We start from the raw sequence: 15,473 nt of genomic DNA, 5'->3' as shown, positions 1-15,473 counted from the left end.
TGAACGGAGCATCCTCAGCAACTCATCTCTAATCAGGTCTGTAGCACCTCCTCATCTCCTTATCCCAAACGACTACAGAGATACTTCTTAGTTCTTTATTTTGCTTGTTGTTGCCTGACTACACTCTGGTCCTTATTCTTCAGTTGATTCCTTGGTTTATCTCATATCAAATCAAATGAAAACTTGCGGTTCGTACTAGTACAGTAGTACTACTCTATCAGACATGTAGCCATGTACTGTTGGTTCTACCAAAAAATTATAGGAGTAGTGTGACACACTACTTGTACTTGGAAAATTTCTATGGAATTCAATCTGGCATGCCATTCTACTACTAGTACTTTTGCTGGCCTGCTAGTCTGCTCCACTAGAATGTTTTGTATCTGAACTTTTACAATTTGTGCTTCCATTATTTGATAGGGAAGAAAAGGGAAGATAATGGAGAAGTATTTGATAAAGAAATCAGCAAATGCCAACACCACCACCCAGCCCCGGGGGGCTATCACCAGCAACAATTCAAGTGGCAGTAGTAATGCATCAAGACCTGCAGCAAAACATAATTCTGTTGTGCCTGAACTAGTTGATTTGAATAAGCTCCCTCGGGATCCAGCTAAAAGGAAGCGAACGGCAGATTACCACCCCAACCAACGTGACGAGATAAGAAGGAAGTATTTGATTTGGGGACCTAATCAGCCCCGCAAATTGGAATTTCCATACAGGGAGATTGGGAAGAAGAAAAAGAAGAGGAGATTCAATCCGGATTGGTATGATGATTATGCTTATTGGCTAGAGTACAGCGAGAAGGAGCACAAAGCCTATTGCTTATGCTGCTATTTGTTTAGGGACAACATTAAAGACAACCACCATGGGCACGATGCATTTGTAGTAGAAGGTTTCAACTGTTGGAACAAGACAGAGAGATTTGTAACTCACGTCGGTGATCGTAACAGCTTTCACAACAGAGCACTCAAGGATTGCGAGGATCTATTAAAGCAAGATCAATCAATCCCTGCAGCCTGGAATAGACAAAGCCAAACTGAAAAGAATGAGCATCTCATGAGGTTAAATGCCGCAATTGATGTTTGTCGATACTTGTTGCATCAGGGACAACCTTTCCGTGGCCATGATGAATCTAAAGATTCTGAAAATAAAGGAAATTACCTTGAGTTGATGGACTACACTATTAAGCAAAATGATGTTGTTGCTAAGGCATTCAAGAATGCTCCAAATAATAATCAAATGTTGTCTCCCAAAATTCAGAGAGATATTACCGAGTGCTTTGCAAAAGAAGTACTAGGCCATGTGATGAAAGAAATTGGTAATGGTGTGTTCAGCTTATTAGTTGATGAGTGTAGGGATGTTTCCGACAAAGAACAAATGGCGGTTGTTCTCCGATATCTTGATAAGTGTGGACTGGTCCAAGAGAAGTTTGTTGGTGTTGTTCATGTGGAGGAGATAACATCTTCTTATCTCAAGTCTTGCATAGATTTATTATTTTCACAACTTGGGCTGAATCTTGAACAAGTTAGAGGCCAAGGTTACGATGGAGCAAGTAATATGTCTGGTGAGTTCAATGGTTTGCAAGCTAAAATTATGAATGAGAACAAATCAGCATATTATGTACATTGTTTTGCTCATAAACTCAACTTGGTTGTTGTGGCTATTGCAAAGAAGATATTCGAGGTCGGAGATTTCTTTGATATGGTTTCAGTTTTGCTGAATGTCGTGGGCACGTCTTGCAAGAGAAAAGACCAACTTCGTGAGCATCACCAAGAAGAAGTGAGAAAAGCAATAGGATGTGGAGAGATTGCTACGGGGACTGGACTGAATCAAGAATTATCTCTTCAAAGACCAGGTGACACTCGATGGAACTCCCATTATAAAACATTGTTGGGTTTGTCAAAGATGTTCTCGTCGGTGGTTAAAGTTCTAGAATATGTTGAGAAAGATGGCACAGATACTGGAAAGAGGCGTCAAGCTAGAGGTCTTCTCAAATATTTCCAGACTTTTGATTCTGCATTTTTCTTACATATGATGATGATGATATTAGCTTTAACAAATGGACTATCAAAAACCTTACAGAGAAAGGATAAAGACATTGTAAATGCTATTTCAGATGTGGAATCAACTAAACGGGAGTTAGAAAAGCTCAGAACCAATGAAGGGTGGGATTCTCTTATGAGGAAGGTATACTGTTTCTGTGAGAAACATGACATTCCAGTACTGGACATGGAAGACGCCTATGTTAACCCAAAGAAGCCAAGACAAAAGACCGGTATTAACAATGAACATTATTACCGTGTTGACTGTTTCTTTGCTGTTCTGGATCTGTTAGGAGAAGAGTTTAATGACAGATTTAATGAGGTAAATTCTGAGTTGCTTCTATGCATGTCTGCTTTGAGCCCAAGTGATTTATTTTCTCGTTTTGACAAGGCGAAGTTGCTGAAATTAGCTAAGCATTATCCCGATGACTTTAATCACCAAGATATGGTGACTCTTGAGCATGAACTTGGTCTCTACATAGATAATATACTCCATGATACAAGGTTTTCTAGCTTGGACAAAATAGGTGATCTAGCTAAACTGATGGTGGATACAAGGAAGCACCTCTCCTATCCTTTGGTATATCGGCTTTTGAAGCTAGCTTTGACTCTTCCTGTTGCCACTGCCACTATTGAGAGATGTTTTTCAGCTATGAAGATTGTGAAGAATGCTTTGCGTAACAAAATTGGTGATGATTATTTGAGCCATAGCCTAATTTGCTTTGTGGAAAAGGGACTGCTGGACGAAATTACTAATGAAGTGATTGTTGATCGTTTTCATAAGATGAAAGATCGTCGTGGGAAGAACGAAATGTAAAGATCCAATGCCATACACCTTTTGTGTGTTTACCATCTCCATTTGTATTTTAATGGCTAATACTAATATGTGTTTTTTCTTCACAGATAACGGCATTTATATTAGAAATGAATATTCTCTTTTGCAAAGCATGAACTGTTGGGATATGAAGTCTTTTTGTAGGCTCTGATCACCTTAGTGTTAACTTGTTGTGTTACTATTGTCTATTGGATAATGTATCTTTTTCGAACTTGGATGAAATATGTTATGACTTGCAAGAAAATTGCTAAATATAGCATATTTACATGTTTATAAGCCTATGTGTAAACATGTTCGAGAGTTTTCTATCGCTGTGTGCCCCCAGTCGGTTTTTCTCCTGGGTCCGCCCCTGGGTGCTGGATGCACCTGCAGTGTAAACAAGTTTTGCCATCTGTGGGCAAGAATCTGTGATGGATCAACTTTAATGATGATGCATCCATCATGTAGCTAACAGAAGCTGTTGGGATTAAGATTATAGAAACAAGTTGCAGCAGCTACAAACTGTATCTAACTGATCAAGATTCAAGAGATTGAGTACTACTACTAATCAAGCAAAAGAGATGTTCTCAGCTGTATCTAACTGATCAAGATTCAAGAGAAGCTCGAGTCGACCCACCGATCGAGCATTACAGATCGATGCACATATACGTGCAGTTTTGGATCAAATCTTTGAGCAAGAAATGAAACTATAGTAGTAGTGCTAGCGCATCGTAATCACAGTTAACAGATCGGCATAGCACCTGAACCTTGATCGACGGAAACCCGAGACGGGCCGGGAAGAACAAAACAGAAGAGAGATTGGTGATCGCCGCCGCGCGCGCTATCAGCCATGCAGAAGGATCATGGCGTCGGCGTACTCGGCGGCAATGGCCGTGCGCATCTGCCCCAGCGCGGCCTCCGCCCCGGCCAGATCGTCGATCGCGCGGCGCAGGAGCTGCTCGGCCACGGGTGCCCAGGCGTGGGCGACTGCTTGCGACGATGGCGGCCTGAGCATGACGTGGAAGACGGCGTCGGCTGTATGGCCGTGCGACTTGGCGGAGAGCAGGCGCTGCGACGCCGTCTCCGCGTGGCGGGCGGCGTCGGTGTGGTGGAGTTGCCACCTGTCCCACCGCCACGGCGCGCCGGCGAGGTAGTTTCTGGAGACGGTGTGGGGTAAATGAATGAGCCGTTACGGTGTAGGGCCCACTTGTCGTCACGCAGAATCGTCTCGCTGCCACGTCAGAATCCATCGCCGGGGCACGAGGAGCGAGCTAACGTACCTTCTGACCCACTGAATACCTGGTCCCATGTTCGCGCGGCCCACCCGTCAGTGAAGATGTTGTGTCATGGCAACGGTATGTTGACCAAGCTGGGACCTGTCAGCCCATGCCAGGCTGGCTATTTCGGCGAGGACGGAGAGGGGAGAGGGGAGAAAGAACCCAAGAAACTCTGTTCTCTATGTAAATATGGAATTAGTTGCACTTTTTCATGGGGTAAAGTTAGTCTTCAGAATGTACAGTTACCTGTTTTTTAGTGATGTACAGTTACCTAAATGTCATGTTTCTAATCGCAAAAAGGTGCAAAAGAATATGAGCAGTTTTAGGCTTCATTTCTAACAACCCAAGTGCACATTCTAAACCTGTACAATTGTGTTGTCTCAAAAAACATAAAAGATTATAATTGTACAACAAAATAATGCACCATTTCTTTACCTAAAATTCCACATAATTGTTAGCATGGGTTTGTTTTTTCTAATTTGCAATTATAGAACTATTTTTTCTAATTAATTTTAGTTTAAATTTTGAAAATGGTTTCAATACAATGAAAAAACAATCCAAAAGGGTTTCTATTTAATGATGAAATCAAAATGGAAAGTGCAACTAGCCCATTGCACATTTCTAAATCTAAAATTGCACAAATATTATCTGCAATTGTAGGTGGTGCATGGTCCTCAATGTAATATTCTGTATGTTTGAAGTGTCCTATTTTTTATGGACCTTTATTATAAATTCAGATCCATTTTAAAAAAACATGAGAATCATTGTAACCCATGTGTACAGTTCAACACAACATTAGTGGCATATGGCGAAGTTAAAAAAAACTTCGAAGCTATGGTTGTCATTGCTCTTAGTAGAGATCAAGAACATGAAACAAAAAGGGCTCACTACTAACTTTTTGATGTCCTCATGTGTCCTCCCAAAGACTGCATTAGTACCAACTAGACCTATCATGGTTTATGTGCACACCATTGACGTGCCCACGAGGTCATGCCATCACCCCGTTAGAAGCGCAACCTCGGCCACACCAATGTCCTTGCCATCATGAGCAACTTCCGCCACAACAATTGCCGGCATGCAACGTCATCCGGCGAAGAGGGAGTTTCTTCATGCCCGCTAAAGGTTCTTGATATAGCATGACTTCTTTAAGACAAACGGTATAATTCCAAATAGGACATCTGTTTCAAGTTTTCAACTGTCACAACGCATGGGCATGAATTCTTCCAAAATTAAACATCATAAGGAGTGCCATACATGGCTTGGCCGGCCCTAGACGTCCTTAGACTATGTTGATAGCCATGTGTGCTAGATTTTAATTAGACCGTGAACATGTATGATACGCGTGTTGATGCAATGATGTGCCTCTTAAACATGCATGCAAAGGTTGATCTCCTCCAAGATGCTAACTAACCATACATGGTTCAATAACAGACATATAGGTATAAAAAGGAAATAGTACAGCCATAGAGATAGTACAACCACACCATATGCTACTATATGAAGTATATATATATATAGTTCAATGGAGCACACTTAAGATTTTAGAAGGTTTTGGTGGGAACCAATTCGTTATGCTATTATATATTAGCAGCAATATTAATACTGCTAATAATAGTTTAACATCCATGGCGAATCAAAGACGGAAATCATATAGGAAGCAGCATGCAAGTTGCAAGTTGGGGAGGATCCATCTGCTTAGATGAATTAGAACCTCTCACCATGGATCCTTCTAGCTAGATGAATGTCTTTGGACATTATGGTCACGCGCTTCGCATGGACCGCACAAAGATTGGTGTCCTCAAACAGTCTGACGAGATATGCTTCTGCCGCCTCTTGTAAAGCAAGCACTGCATGGCTCTGGAAGCGTAGATCAATCCGTAGATGTAGCACAGAAAGCCAAAGAAAAACATCGTAAGCATAAATATTTGTTATTTCAATTAAACTGCATTAGAGATTTTTCTGAAACACCTAACGCAACTTATATACATGCATATTTTTGAAAGGGATTGAGCTGGATTCCAGTGTATGTCAAACAAGCCCCACAAAAGTACCTTGAAAACTTGACCAATCTCCCTCACGAGCCTCTGAAAAGGTAGTTTCCTTATCAGCAGCTCGGCCCCCTTCTGATACTTGCGTATTTCACTACCAAAGCACGTGCATGAATGATAAGAACCTCATAATGTGTAATAATAATACACGTCCTCTGATTGTATATGTTGCACATACCGGAGAGCAACAGTTCCATGACGATATCTGCGGGGCTTCTTCACTCCTCCAGTTGCTGGAGCTGTTTTACGAGTGGCTGCCTATCATCGCAAAACCAATAATAAAATTACAGTTTGTCTAATTCACATCTAGATATTTTTAAAGGATGTCACATCTAACCTTCCACAAATACATAATGCGGCAACAAGAAACAAAAAAAATAGAACAAAAAAAACATAAACAGAGTGGGCATCAGCTTAGATGTGACATAATCACTAGTAGAAAACTGGGCTTTGGTCACAGGGCAATATTCACATTAGTCCCGGTTCAGTCACGAACCGGGACTAATGCGAGCATTGGTCCCGGTTCGTGCGGCCAGGGGCCTGTCGGGCCTCGTGAGGGCATTGTTCCCGGTTCGTCCGGCCCCTTTGGTCCCGGTTGGTGGGACAAACCGGGACCAATGGGCCACGCTCCTGGCCCACCACCCTTTAGTCCCGGTTCATACCACAAACCGGGACTAAAGGGCTGGTCCTAGTTGCGGCCAGTGTTTAGTCCCACCTCGCCAACCGAAGGGCGCTCACACCAGTTTATAAGCCCGTCCCTTTCTGCCTTGTTGAGCTCCTCTTAAAGTGAAAATAGATGCCCTTATACAAGGAATTTGACCTAAATTCACAGTAAATTTCTTTGAATTTCATAGAAATTTATTATGAATTTAGGTTGAATTTTCTCTATAGGCGCATCTATGTTCATTTTTTTATAGTAAATAAAATAAATAAACCTTAATAAAATAAATAAAAATAAATAAACCTTAATAAAATAAATAAAATAAACTATAGTAACTAAAATAAATAAACCTTAATAAATTAAATAAAAATAGCAGCAGTAAAATAAATAAAAATAGCAGCAGTAAAATAAATAAAAATAAAATAATTAAAGTAAAATACATAAGTAAATAGAAATAAAATAAATAAGTTTTTTGTTGTAAGTAGAAACAAAACAAAACAAATAAAGTAAAAGAGAAAACAAAAAATAGAGAAAAAAAATTATGCCACCTACTGGGCCACCACGGCCTGAATACGACTTGAAACCCATCCGTGGGCCAGGATTCAGGCCCACAGAAGGCCCAGTAGGCCCCACAGGCAAAGAGAACGGTTAGGCCCGAAAGCCTGCAGTTGAGAGGAGCTGGAGAGGGTGGGCGCAGCAGCGCTTATAAACCACTCTCGAGCCCTCTCAACTAGCGAGGTGGGACTAAACTTTTGACGCGGGGCAGCACAAGGCCTTTGGTCCCGGTTGGTGCCACCAACCGGGACTAAAGGTGGTCATTGGTCCCGCTTCGTGGCACCAACCGGGACCAAAGGCCTTTAGTCCTGGTTGGTGCCACGAACCGGGACCAATGAGTTCCCTATATATACCCCATCGCCACACAGAGCACTCCACAGTGCTCTGTTTTTTCTGGCCGGCGAGGGGAGGGCATTTGGGTGCTCTAGCTCACCTCCTATGCACATGAGGTGTTCGATGAAATGTCTGAGCCACACTAGTTAATCTTTCTCCTCTCGAAACTCGATCTCCGAGCTCCATTTTCCCCGAGATTTGTCTAGGTTTAGCGGTCCGTCACGTCCCGTCCCCGTCTTCACCGCCGTGGATCGCCCGCGCCGATCTCGTCGCCAGCACCACCGTGGTGAGCCTCTTGTTCTTATCTTCTTTCTGAAAGGAAAAAAATTCTTACTTTAGATAGTTACTTGTCTAATTTTGTTACTTTTATTATTCCTTCTTATTACATAGTGCGATGGTTTTGGTATCCGCCCCCGTCGGCCCTCGTCCTGTCTATGATTCGGATGTGGTATATATTATCTTTTTATAACTATTTGGTTCATTTATTGTTTATGACAAATATACCGACCAACGTGACATAGATTTTATTTATCTAGGAGGTGGTTGAACCGGAAATTCTAACCGACCCTATTGTCGAGAGGTTAAATTTAGTTGAAGAAGAAAACAATTACTTGAAGGAAAAAATAAAAAAATTGAGGAGGAGAAGATGATATTGGAGTTGCATGTTGCGGATGTCGTCGATGATCACAAGATCTAGATGGGTGCAATGCGCTTGAAGATTAGAAAGATTAGAAAATATGCCATTCATACCGAGGCTTGGTATCATTATGCCGTTGGATCAATTGTTACCTTGGTTGCGATTATGATTGCATTTGTTTTCGCATTGAAATGTTTTACATAGTTTCGATGTATGGTTTAATTAATTAGATGCTCTGGAGAGCTATATATATGTTGTTAGATGAGAACTATGTATGTACTTTGGTTTTAATGTGATGATGAACTTCTATTAATTTGGTCACTTAATTATCTATTCATGATGTTCTGTAATGGTTTTTGACACACTTAATTATATATAATGCACGCAGATGAACCGGCAATGGATGTACGGTGACAGACACACCTCCGAGTACATTAAGGGCGTGCATGATTTTCTCGAAGTGGCTGAGGCAAACAAGCAGAATGGTTTTATGTGTTGTCCATGCCCTATATGTGGGAATACGAAGTCTTACTCTGACCGGAAAATCCTTCACACCCACCTGCTTTACAAGGGTTTCATGCCACACAATAATGTTTGGACGAGGCACGGAGAAATAGGGGTTATGATGGAAGACCGCGAAGAAGAAGAGGACAATGACAACTATGTGCCCCCTGAATACGGTGATGCTGCAACGGGGGAAGCTGCTGAAGATCAAGAGGAACCAGACGATGTGCCCAATGATGCTGCAGGGGGGAAGCTGCTGAAGATCAAGAGGAACCAGTGCCCGATGATGATGATCTCCGCCGGGTCATTTTCGATGGAAGGACGCAATGCGAAAGTCAAAAGGAGAAGCTGAAGTTCGATCGCATGTTAGAGGATCACAAAAAAGGGTTGTACCCCAATTGCGAAGATGGCAACACAAAGCTCGGTACCGTACTGGAATTGCTGCAGTGGAAGGCAGAGAATGCTGTGCCTGACAAAGGATTTGAGAAGCTATTGAAAATATTGAAGAAGAAGCTTCCAAAGGATAACGAATTGCCCGACAGTACATACGCAGCAAAGAAGGTCGTATGCCCTCTAGGATTGGAGGTGCAGAAGATACATGCATGCCCTAATGACTGTTGGGGAACGTAGCAGAAATTCAAAATTTTCTATGCATCACCAAGATCAATCTATGGAGTAATCTAGCAACGAGGGGAAGGGGAGTGCATCTACATACCCTTGTAGATCGCGAGCGGAAGCGTTCAAGAGAACGGGGTTGATGGAGTCGTACTCGTCGTGATCCAAATCACCGATGATCCTAGCGCCGAACGGACGGCACCTCCGCGTTCAACACACGTACGGAGCAGCGACGTCTCCTCCTTCTTGATCCAGCAAGGGGGGAGGAGAGGTTTATGGAGATCCAGCAGCACGACGGCGTGGTGGTGGAAGTAGCGGGATCCCAACAGGGCTTCGCCAAGCGCTGCGGGAGGAGGGAGATGTGTCACGGGAGGGAGAGGGAGGCGCCAGGGCTTAGATATTGCTGCCCTCCCTTCCCCCCCACTATATATAGGGCCAAGGGAGAGGGGGGGCGCAGCCTTGGCCCTTCCTCCAAGGAAGGGTGCGGCCAGGGAGGAGTCCTTCCTCCCCAAGGCACCTCGGAGGTGCCTTCCCCCTTTAGGACTCTCCCTTTTTTCTTATCTCTTGGTGCATGGGCCTCTTGGGGCTGGTGCCCTTGGCCCATATAGGCCAAGGCGCACCCCCTACAGCCCATGTGGCCCCCCGGGGCTGGTGGACCCCTTTGGTGGACCCCCGGACCCCTTTCGGCACTCCCGGTACAATACCGATAAAGTGCGAAACTTTTCCAGCGACCAAAATAAGACTTCCCATATATAAATCTTTACCTCCGGACCATTCCGGAACTCCTCGTGACGTCCGGGATCTCATCCAGGACTCTGAACAACTTTTGGGTTACCGGATACTAATATCTCTATAACCCTAGCGTCACCGAACCTTAAGTGTGTAGACCCTACGGGTTCGGGAGACAGGCAGACATGACCGAGACGACTCTCCGGTCAATAACCAACAGCGGGATCTGGATACCCATGTTGGCTCCCACATGCTCCTCGATGATCTCATCGGATGAACCACGATGTCGAGGATTCAATCAATCCCGTATACAATTCCCTTTATCTATCGGTATGGTACTTGCCCGAGATTCGATCGTCGGTATCCCCATACCTTGTTCAATCTCGTTACCGGCAAGTCTCTTTACTCGTTCCGTAACTCACATCATCCCGTGATCAACTCCTTGGTCACATTGTGCACATTATGATGATGTCCTACCGAGTGGGCCCAGAGATACCTCTCCGTTTACACGGAGTGACAAATCCCAGTCTCGATTCGTGCCAACCCAACAGACACTTTCGGAGATACCTGTAGTGCACCTTTATAGCCACCCAGTTACGTTGTGACGTTTGGTACACCCAAAGCATTCCTACGGTATCCGGGAGTTGCACAATCTCATGGTCTAAGGAACTGATACTTGACATTAGAAAAGCTCTGAGCTAACGAACTACACGATCTTGTGCTAGGCTTAGGATTGGGTCTTGTCCATCACATCATTCTCCTAATGATGTGATCCCGTTATCAACGACATCCAATGTCCATGGTCAGGAAACCGTAACCATCTATTGATCAACGAGCTAGTCAACTAGAGGCTTACTAGGGACATGGTGTTGTCTATGTATCCACACATGTATCTGAGTTTCCTATCAATACAATTCTAGCATGGATAATAAACGATTATCATGAACAAGGAAATATAATAATAACCTATTTATTATTGCCTCTAGGGCATATTTCCAACAGTCTCCCACTTGCACTAGAGTCAATAATCTAGTTCACATCGCCATGTGATTAACACTCATAGGTCACATCACCATGTGACCAACATCCAAAGAGTTTACTAGAGTCAACAATCTAGTTCACGTCTCTATGTGATTAACACTCAATGAGTTCTGGTTTGATCATGTTATGCTTGTGAGAGAGGTTATTAGTCAACGGGTCTGAACCTTTCAGATCCGTGTGTGCTTTACGAATATCTATGTCATCTTGTGGATGCTACCACGCGCTATTTGGAGCCATTTCAAATAATTGCTCTACTATACGAATCCGGTTTACTACTCAGAGTCATTCGGATTAGTGTCAAAGTTCGCATCGACGTAACCCTTTACGACGAACTCCTTTTCACCTCCATAATTGAGAAAATTCCTTAGTCCACTAGATACTAAGGATAAGTTCGACCGCTGTCATGTGATCCATTCCCGGATCACTATTGTACCCCTTGACCAACTCATGGAAAGGCACACTTCATGTGCGGTACACAGCATAGCATACTGTAGAGCCTACGTCTAAAGCATAGGGGACGACCTTCGTCCTTTCTCTCTCTTCTGCTGTGGTCAAGTCTTGAGTCTTACTCAATACTCACACCTTGTAACACAGCCAAGAACTCCTTCTTTGCTGATCTATTTTGAACTCTTTCAAAATCATGTCAAGGTGTGCGTTCTTTGAAAGTATCATCGGGCGTCTTGATCTATCTCTATAGATCTTGATGCCCAATATGTAAGCAGCTTTATCCAGGTTTTCCTTTGAAAAACTCCTTTCAAACAACCCTTTATGCTTTCCAGAAATTCTACATCATTTCGGATCAACAATATGTCATTCACATATACTTATCAGAAATGTTGTAGCGCTCCCACTCACTTTACTGTAAATACAAGTTTCTAACAAACTTTGTATAAACCCAACAACTTTGATCACTCCATCAAAGCATATATTCTGACTCCGAGATGCTTGCTCTAATCCATGGAAGGATCGCTGGAGCTAGCATACCTTTTAGCATCCTTAGGATTGACAAAACCTTCCTGATTGTATCACATACAACCTTTCTTTACGAAAACTGGTAAGGAAACTTGTTTTGACATCCATCTGCCAGATTTCATAAATGCAGCTAATGCTAACATGATTCTGACGGACTTAAGCATCGCTACGGATGAGAAAATCTCATCGTAGTCAACTCCTTGAACTTGTGGAAATACTCTTTGCCACAAGTCGAGCTTCATAGACGGTAACATTACCGTCCACGTCCGTCTTCTTCTCAAAGATCCATTTATCTCGGATTTCATGGCTTCTAACCATTTGTCGGAATATGGGCCCACCATCGCTTCTCCATAGCTCGTAGGTTCAGTATTGTCCAACAACATGATATCTCAGATAGGATCACGTACCACTCTGAAGTAACACGCATCCTTGTCGTCCTACGAGGTTTGGTGGTGACTTGATCCGAAGTTTCATGATCACTATCAGAAGCTTCCACTTCAATTGGTATAGGTGCCACAGGAACAACTTCCTGTGCCCTGCTACACACTAGTTGAAGTGACGGTTCAATAACCTTATCAAGTCTCCACCATCCTCCCACTCAATTCTTTCGAGAGAAACTTTTCCTCGAGAAAGGACTCGTTTCTAGAAGCAATTACTTTTGCTTCCAGATCTGAAATAGGAGGTATACCCAACTGTTTTTGGGTATTCTATGAAGATGCATTTATCCGCTTTGGGTTCGAGCTTATCAGCCTGAAACTTTTTCACATAAGCGTCGCAGCCCCAAACTTTTAAGAAACGACAACTTAGGTTTCTCTAACCAATCATGGTGTCGTCTCAACGGAATTGCGTGGTGCCCTATTTAAAGTGAATGCGGTTGTCTCTAATGCCTAACCCATAAACGATAGTGGTAATTCGATAAGAGACATCATGGTATGCACCATATCCAATAGGGTGCAGTCATGATGTTCGGACACACCATCACACTATGGTGTTCCAGGCGGTATTAATTGTGAAACACTTTCCACAATGTCTTAATTGTGTGCCAAACTCGTAACTCAGATACTCATCTCTATGATCATATCACAGACATTTTATCCTCTTGTCACGACGATCTTCAACTTCACTCTGAAATTACTTGAACCTTTCAATAATTCAGACTTGTGTTTCATCAAGTAAATACACTCAGCATCTACTCAAATCATCTGTGAAGTAAGAACATAACGATATCCACTGCATGCCTCAGCACTCATTGGACTGCATACATCAAAATGTATTACTTCCAACAAGTTGCTCTCTTGTTCCATCTTACTGAAAACGAGGCCTTTCAGTCATCTTGCCCATGTGGTATGATTTGCATGTCTCAAGTGATTCAAAATCAAGTGAGTCCAAACGATCCATCTGCATGGAGTTTCTTCATGCATATATACCAATAGACATGGTTCGCATGTCTCAATCTTTTCAAAAACGAGTGAGTCCAAAGATCCATCAACATGGAGCTTCTTCATGCGTTTTATACCAATATGACTCAAATGGCAGTGCCACAAGTATGTGTTACTATCATTACTATTTTATATCTTTTGGCACGAACATGTGTATCACTACGATCGAGATTCATTTTAGGTGCAAGACCATTGAAGGTATTATTTGAATAAACAGAGTAACCATTATTCTCCTTAAATGAATAACCGTATTGCGATAAACATAATCGAATCATGCTCAACGCAAACACCAAATCTCGATAGCAGAGGGAGCATGTGATGCTTGATCACATCAACCTTGGAAACACTTCCAACACACATCGTCATCTCACCTTTAGCCAGTCTCCATTTATTCCGCAGCTTTTATTTCGAGTTACTAACACTTAGCAACCGAACCTATATCTAATACCCTGGTGCTGCTAGGAGTACTAGTAAAGTACACATTCATATAACGTATATCCAATATACTTCTGTCGACCTTGCCTGCCTTCTCATCTACCAAGATTCTAGGGTAGTACTGCTTCAGTGACCGTTCCTCTCATTACAGAAGCACTTAGTCTCGGGTTTGGGTTCAACCTTGGGATTGCCCTTGCCCTTCTTAAACTAGTGGTTTTACTAAACCATCAACAATTGATGCTCCTTCTTGATTTCTACTTTCGCGGTGTCAAACATCGCGAATAGCTCAAGGATCATCATAACTATCCCTGATATGTTATAGTTCATCACAAAGCTCTACTAGCTTGGTGGCAGTGACTATGGAGAACCATCACTATCTCATCTGGGAGAATAACTCCCACTCGATTCAAGTGATTGTAGTACTCAGACAATCTGAGCACATGCTCAACGATTGAGCTTTTCTCCCTTAGTTTGCAGGCTTAAGAAACTTGTCAGAGGTCTCATACCAATTGACGTGGGCACTAGTCCGAAATCCCAATTTCAGTCTTCGGAACATCTCATATGTTCTGCGACGTTTCAAAAAACCGTCTTTGGTGCCTCAATTCTAAACCGTTAGCATTACTCACTAAACTATCACGTAGTCATCAAAACGTGTATGTCAGATGTTTCGCAACATCTACAGACGACGCTGAGGTTTAGCACACCGAGCAGTGCATTAAGGACATAAGCCCTCTGTGCAGCAATGAGGACAATCCTCAGTTCACGGACCCAGTCCGCATAATTGCTACTACCAACTTTCAACTAAATTTTCTCTAGGAACATATCTTAAACAGTAGAACTAAAGCGCAAGCTATGACATAATTTGCAAAGACCTTTTGACTATGTTCATGATAATTGAGTTCATCTGATTAATGAACTCCCACTCAGATAGACATCCCTCTAGTCATCTAAGTGATACATGATCCGAGTCAAACTAGGCCGTGTCCGATCATCACGTGAGACGGACTAGTCATCATCGGTGAACATCTCCATGTAGATCGTATCTACTATATGACTCATGTTCGACCTTTTGATCTCTTGTGTTCCGAGGCCATGTCTGTACATGCTAGGCTCGTCAAGTCAACCTAAGTGTTTTGCATGTGTTCCGAGGCCATGTCTGTACATGCTAGGCTCGTCAACACCCGTTGTATTCGAACGTTAGAATCTATCACACCCGATCATCACGTGGTGCTTCGAAACAACGAACCTTCGCAACGGTGCACAGTTAGGGGGGACACGTCTCTTGAAATTTTAGTGAGGGATCATCTTACTTACTACCGTCGTTCTAAGCAAATAAGATGCATAACATGATAAACATCACATGCAATCAAATAG

The 15,473-nt window shown here is 42.8% G+C and overlaps 2 protein-coding genes across 2 annotated transcripts; one reads left to right on the top strand and one right to left on the bottom strand.

Annotated features, from left to right (window-relative positions):
- Positions 1 to 555: 555 nt before the first annotated feature.
- LOC123076148 (zinc finger MYM-type protein 1) lies at positions 556 to 3,025 on the top strand (the record flags this gene model as incomplete). The annotated part of the gene is made up of 2 exons (XM_044498544.1): positions 556 to 2,852; positions 2,943 to 3,025. Coding segments are annotated over 2 exons (2,301 nt in total), but the record flags the coding sequence as incomplete, so codon positions are not given.
- Positions 3,026 to 5,834: 2,809 nt separating this feature from the next.
- On the bottom strand, positions 5,835 to 6,814 carry LOC123074107 (histone H3.3-like; the record flags this gene model as incomplete). Its single annotated transcript, XM_044497044.1, has 4 exons — positions 5,835 to 5,987; positions 6,182 to 6,272; positions 6,357 to 6,436; positions 6,788 to 6,814. Coding segments are annotated over 4 exons (351 nt in total), but the record flags the coding sequence as incomplete, so codon positions are not given.
- Between the last annotated feature and the right edge of the window lie 8,659 nt (positions 6,815 to 15,473).

Source organism: Triticum aestivum, chromosome 3D, assembly GCF_018294505.1.
Source record: "Triticum aestivum cultivar Chinese Spring chromosome 3D, IWGSC CS RefSeq v2.1, whole genome shotgun sequence".
Lineage (NCBI taxonomy): Eukaryota > Viridiplantae > Streptophyta > Magnoliopsida > Poales > Poaceae > Triticum > Triticum aestivum.
The sequence above is the reverse complement of the archived record's forward strand: the minus strand, read 5'-3'. Positions and strand labels throughout refer to the sequence as shown.